At 34.3% G+C, this 7,122-nt stretch overlaps 1 protein-coding gene across 1 annotated transcript in view; it reads right to left on the minus strand.

Moving 5' to 3' along the window:
• Nucleotides 1-6,601, minus strand: part of LOC106870808 (apoptosis regulator Bcl-2) — a 9,574-nt gene extending 2,973 nt beyond the window's left edge. The window contains exon 1 of the mRNA XM_014917023.2: nt 5,985-6,601. Within this exon, the coding sequence (XP_014772509.1) occupies nt 5,985-6,500 (516 nt within the window). The 5' untranslated portion in view covers nt 6,501-6,601. The remainder of the gene's footprint in view (nt 1-5,984) is intronic.
• Nucleotides 6,602-7,122: the final 521 nt, after the last annotated feature.

A 7,122-nucleotide genomic window follows, 5' to 3' on the forward strand; every position in this document is an offset into this window, starting at 1 on the left:
AAAGTCCTTTTTTTCAGATCACTCATTTTATTGTGGCACATTATGGTATAGAGTTTCTCCCTGTTGTGTTGGTAGCCCTGACAAAGTTGTAATATCACGTTTATAACCGCTCCATTTTTACAATGTTATGCTTTTTGTATACTTATTTATCAATGCCTTAGAACAAAATTTCGACTGGGATACACTGGGATGGAAAATTGCTCCCAGCACTCAGAGGCATTGAAAAGGTTGATAGACTGGCAACAATAGTAAATTTTCAAGGGAAGGAGCCATTGTTGGGAGTCTCTGAAATTCTAACATCTTTAGGAGAACAGCAAGCCATGGCCGTTTACCAAGCAGTGAAGAAATGGGGTATAACCGACAAAATTCAGGCACTTTGCTCTGATACGAAAGTAAGCAACACAGGTCGAGTGAATGATGCCAGTACAAATCTAGAAAAGTTGTTCAATCGCAACCTGTTGTACTTCCCTTGCCATCATGCTGACACTGTATAGTCCTTATTCATTTTGGACATCACCTGGACAATGTATACTATAATACGTTATCATCACAAGCCTCCAATTCCAACCAAAATTTATGTACAAAAGATCTGGCAACATTTAGAAAGTTGCAAATTTCTAAATCATTGTGGCTTGTATGTAAAGTAACTATGACTGCATGTCTTTTCATTTCTTGATTTAGCATGATAAATTGGAAGGTTTATCCAAAAAAAGAAATAGAAAAAAGATACATTAAATAATTTGAAGGTGTAATGAACTAACAATAAAATGTACTCAAATACCCCTCGCACCCTGTAGAAGACATTTGACCAATGAGCTGCACAGTGGTACCAAATCCCAAAACCAGATAGTAACAGAAGGAATTTAATAACAAAATTTCTGTATTGACAAGGAATAGAACAAAGTGGGCAACAGCAGTATAGATCTATACACACGTGTCATCAGCAAGCAAAACTACAAAATAACTAAACATTTTGAAAATAATCTAATGAGAATTTTTTAAAACGAACTTGTTGCAAAAAATGTTTTAACAAAGTCCCAAAATAAGGTGTGATGAGGGGAATTTATACTAGGAAAAAAAAAAACAAAGATGAAGAGGTAACATTTGAAACACTTTTTAAATAGAATGGTCACAGTTGAAACTTTCAGAAAAATGCATTTTTTGCACTTCTCTGTGCTCTCAAGTGTATGCACATATGAGTGCAAATCCTAGTCTGTGCAAAGGACACAGACTGGTTATTTTCAAGTCTGAAAATTTTCTGTTTCAGCTTTGTGTGACCAGTGATTTTCTGAATGAAAAAAAAAAAAGAGTTTAGGCTCCGGTTTCAGTCCCACTGTGTGGCGCTTTTGACAAAGTATGCTCTAGCGCTTGGCCAACCGAAACCCTTTGAGTGGGTCTGGCAGACGGAAACTGAAAGCTTGTCATGCGCGCGAGAGAGAGAAAGACCACTGGTACCACTTGATAACCGGTGTTAGTTTGTTTACGTTCCTCACAACTGAGTAGTTCGGCAAAAAAGAACCATAGAATAAGTACCAGGTTTAGAAAAGAAAATTTACTGGGATCGATTCCCTAACATAGCTGCAACCTAATGACTGCAACAAAGGTAAAACATCGGGAACGAGACATTTTCAGAGCTGGCTTTAGGATTTATTATACACTACAGTGAAAAACGTTCCACATATGGCCATTTCGTATATTATCTTGAGCGCTATGTCTTGTTCTCGATTATGTACAGTGTCTTTTCTTTGTTAGACAGTAAGGTTATTTGGCTGTTGAGTCTAGCAGGTCGGGCAACCACAGAAACGCCCGTGCTGGTTCGTTTTTGCGTAGTTTGGCCCAAGTAACAAATAAATATAAAAGTATGTCAGCCAACCTGAAGAGAGAAGCGATTTGCCTGCTGCGTAAGAAGATAAATTGATATGCCAGTGTGTGGGTAGATGAGAATGCAAACGTTTCGGACCAAACCTCTAAGTAATATGATGATACAAAAATTCGTAATTGTTAACAGACTATTCATTTTGGCATGAATGAGGAGAGGTCGGAAAGTATGACGTTAACACATTCAAGAGAATACGTGACTGACATCTCACAAGAAGGAAATTCTGCTTTACACATGACATATAAACCCATCATAACTTTATTATTATTATTATTTTATTTTTTGAATTTTCAGAAATTTCTCGAGAATTTGTGTTCTACACACGACTATGAAATTTGTTTAAGTTTTCGAAATTTTATAAAATTTTAAAAAATTATTTAAAATAGAGTCTGAATTTTGGGGCTTAAATCCCCAGTAATTGACCCATTAAATGCTCAGAGTAACGATTATATTCTAGGTTCTGTTGGGTAACCCGACTCTTCCCGTTTCAAAAATAAAGTCAATTTGGCAAGATTTCAAAGCGAAATTTGTAGCAATTTAAAAAATGCTTGAAATATCAAGTGACAGCTGTAATTAGATCTACATCTATTCAAAGGAGGATGTAAAAATGCTCAGAGCAAAGAAAAGGAAACGAAAATTCACAAATATGAATTTCTACTCTTGTGTGTGTGTGTGTGTGTGTGTGTGTGTGTGTGTGTGTGTGTGTGTGTGTGTGTGTGTTTATATATATATATATATATATATATATATAAACATGGGCGACACAATACATATTGTCGGATTATGGATTAAATATTTATATATTTATCTAGAGAGTAGTATAGTTTTCGTTAAATATTGCCTCGTGTGTGTGTGTGTTTTAAAGCTGAAAAACAATGGAAGTTATGAGAAATAAGGTTTAGATGCCTTCTTTTGGAAATTTCCAGAGCAATCAACACCTCTTCTCCGTAAATTTCCAGAAGGGATCCTTACTCTGAAATACTGAAATGTCAAGTGACAGGACTAACCATCGACCTGTACTTATAAATAGAACTTTACTTAATTTACTATCATCGAAAATTGTGCGATAAGTGCTTAAAACCGATACAAAGAAGAAAAAAAAATCAACGAACTATTTACACTTGGTTTTAAATAAATAATTCGATAAATTAGGTCGGTCAAAATGTATTAAAAAAAACATAATAGCAGCAATTAAAATAATTTGGATTATAGAATAATTTTACTCTTTGCAACCAATTCCCAGAGTAAAATTGGAGACTAAATCCGGTTTGGTAGTCTGCAAGTCTGGTTTTAATTTGATAATGAATCTGCCCATCCCACGAACTAATGAAATAATGGGAGAACTTCTACGTGGCAGCAATGACCTGCTAGAAATAGCAGCAAAGCCTCACTCAGTACACCTCTTAGAAAGAGAATAAGCTTGGTAATATGATCTTGGATAGATTAAGATAGATATTCACAGTTGGAGCGGCTTTGACCGTAAGTAAGTCTGCACGATCAATGCTCAAACCGGAGCTAAACTGCGACAACAATGGCCTTGTTAAAAACTACCACACCATGATGTGCTTGGTTCGCTCCACGTCACATATAATCGATATTCTTTGTGTGACTTCAGCTGAACTGACTTTTATACTAAACAAATCGATAATCAAAGTATTGAAAGTCAAAGAAAATGATGAGAGTGTGCGTGTGTGCTTAGCAACAATAAACAAAAAGAGAGAGACAGAGAGAGAATTGATGAAATATATATCAAGGAAAATGATTTCGCCAAAACTTTTAAACTTTATACATAAAAGATGAGCGAACAGCTTATATTGTCGTTTGACTTGTTAAAAACCGAAGTCCCTCAAACCAGTGTAACGTAGTCCGAGATATAGTGGAAAAAATAAATCAAGATAAAAAGGAAGACTGAAACAGCTTTATTGTCGGATTATGATTCTAAATTTCTATTAAATATACCGACATTTAAAACTGGTTTGGTCAGAAAAAAAAAAGCAGCTATATCTCCATGGAATCACATCGTATTCTCTTTAAAAAAAAAAAAAGACTATAATAGACACGTCGGATCATCTATATCTTATACAACAAATTAAAAATAATATCAATTTCAATATATGACGGGGTGGCTTTATCTGGAAAGTCTAACACCATAGGACTGATCTAATAGGATGACTTGAAACAAAGCCACCACCACCAGATATAAAAAGAGAAAAGGAGAAACTAATTACACAGTTTAATTTGTATTGTGAATTTTTTTCCCCCAGTTAATTCTTTAAAAGAATTTAGATTGCCGATATGAATATATTGTGAGACACAATCAAGCAAGGTCGACAGCTGAATACTGTCAGCAACAATAATTAACAGTCACATATATAAAGTAACTGGGTATTAAGAGATTTCACTGCTATTTCAAGCAGGTCGAACGACTACGTTGAGGCCTCCTTTTGGTGAAAGAACAAATAAAAGGGGGTTTGTGTGGAAAGGAATATATAGTTTATTGTTATTGGTAATTATTTTGTCGGAAATGCGAAATCGAACTGAGTAGGGTTTTAACTCCATAACAAAGCGAGGCGCCATAAATGACATTAATCCCCTGACATACTTCAATACTATTTGTATAATAATTAATAAGTCTTAGGGTAGCAAAAAATTAAGAAATTTAATTTACTACTCGTGGTGTAGCGAGAAAAAAATTAGTCAACAGACTATATATTATTCATGTAAAATACATTGTACATTTAATACACATTAGAGATGCCCATAAAAGGACATCTGACCCGCTAGAAAGAGCAGCCAAAGCTCTACACCACAAATTTTTTATTCCTTTTCGAAATTATCCCTAATTTTTTTGTGGTGTAGAGCTTTGGCTGCTCTTTCTAGCGGGTCAGATGTCCTTTTATGGGTATCTCTAATGTGTATTAAATGTACACTGTATTTTACTATTTGTATAATAGATAATAAACTATACAGGGTGTCCACAAAGTCTGGGTACATGGGGATTAACAAACTTTAAGAAATTATTATTTCTTATATTTAATTGTTTATGTCTTGATTTTATTTACTCCATGTCCCCAGACTTTGTAGACACCCTGTATTTGTATAATAGATAATATACTGTATAATTTTAGATACAGCATACAGAAACAAAAGTTTGTGTGAGTGAGAGATTTTCATATGAGAATAAAGATCTACAATATTTTCGCACTTGTATGTAACACCGTCAATTAATATAAATTAAATAATTAGAACTGTACCGGTCCGTTTCTTTTTTTGTGATTTGTAAGAAAAAGTGTTAAATAATAAATTATATAATGCTATTGTAAAAAGAATTTTACAGACAGACTTGCTACTAATGTTAATTTCTTTCAACTATAATATTTATATAAAGATTAACAACACCAATTCCGTTTATACTTTCATGATATATCTGGAAAGTATTTTTTATTCAATAAATTAAATGTGTTTATTTTCTTTTAAAACATGGGAGCAGAATTCTGTTTAAAGCACACCATATGACCTCTAATAGCATATCTCACAATCACCCCCATTTATTTATCAGTCTGACGTATTCAGATTTTTTAAATATCTTTCTTCCCCATTAACACATTTAATGGTCTATTTCTGGGATTTAAGCTAAAATTTAAAGACTGTTCGTATTTCAAACTGTGATTTTTTTTTTAAATTCGAAAAAGTGACAAAAAAACAAAAAACAACTTTAGTCTCTTTAACAGGCAAAGAGACCGATAGAATAAGTACTAGGCTTCCAAAGAATAAGTCCTGGGGTCGATTTGCTCGACTAAAGGCGGTGCCCCAGCATGGCCGCAGTCAAATGACTGAAACAAGTAAAAGAATAAAAAAAAGAGTCGTGTGATTTTCTGTGTGTAGAATACAAATTCGTAAACATATTCTGAGAAGTCTATAAGATAGTTATGAGAGCTTATATGGCATGCTTTTAGTAAAAAATGTTTTAAAAAAAGCCTATACAATTCTCAGAACGATGTCTTTTGTTTACTAAATCAGATCACTATATTTTATTTCACGTACAAAAATATATATATATATGTGTGAATTTAAAAAATATTTATATATAATAAATGAACCTCACCCATCCGCTGTTATCATTTATCCAGGTGTCGATCTTGTGTTCTTTAAAGAGTTTTATCAAGATCTGGTTATACTGTTCCCATGAAAGGTCATGATGTTTGGATCGTTGATCTTCGGCCAAAACAGCCAACATCGTGAAAACCATAGAGATACGACGCCAATGTAAATTTTTACGATCCTCCAGGATGGTCTCCACTACGCAACGGTACGCCTTTTGGATTGTTAAGTCATCTGCAACTTCGTCTAACAATTGGGCAACATTTTTATACAACGCATCTCTATAAATGTTGTAAATTTCTAATACTGATTTCCTCATGCCTGCACAAATGTCGGATTCGGGTTGCGAAATGAAATGACCTTTATCGAAGTTCAACACCATGTCTTTGACCATTCTAGGCACCTCTTTTCTACAAGATTTCAAATTTTCTTCCTTATCCATGCGAATCACGGATTGAAGGGGGTGCATAACAGGCGAGGAGTTAATACTACAAAAGATATTCGTCAGGACAGAGACCATCTTCAGGGATATTAACTGAACGCCTGTTATTTCTTTTGGGGGGAAACGATAATAACTCACTCAATGTAAGCTAAAATGACTTCAAAGTGTAATGAAAGCGCTCTCCCTTTATATATAGCAATGTAACCCGCCTTTCTGATTGGCTGTTTTTGCTGTTCTCTTTACACTCACTCATACATAATATATACAGCCATATATATATTTATACATATACACACGCTCTCGCGCGCGCATATGAATGGAAACACGCATGCGCATTTATAAAATCCTTTTTGTAAACAAAGCAATTGATGTTTTTCTGCATTTAATGCAGAAAACCCCAAAATTATAAGTGAAAAAGAATTTTCTTTCTGTTTTTTTTTTTTTTGACAACCCCCGTCATTCTTTGTAAACGAGAGTAAGTTCCCGTGACGGAAGTCTGGAATATGAGTTGGATTTTCTCCGTTTTGAAAGGGAATTTTCAAATGCCCCATGAGGGTGTTTGGTTGTTCTAATGCCCGCCACCGTTCACGGTTAACGCTGCAAGTGGTTTGGCTTACTTTAATAAGTTTCCGTTGACCCTTATGGTGCGCGACCAAATTAGGAATACTTATGTGATTAAGTATGTAGTAACAATTGTATG

Source organism: Octopus bimaculoides, chromosome 15, assembly GCF_001194135.2.
Source record: "Octopus bimaculoides isolate UCB-OBI-ISO-001 chromosome 15, ASM119413v2, whole genome shotgun sequence".
In the NCBI taxonomy this organism is placed as follows: domain Eukaryota; kingdom Metazoa; phylum Mollusca; class Cephalopoda; order Octopoda; family Octopodidae; genus Octopus; species Octopus bimaculoides.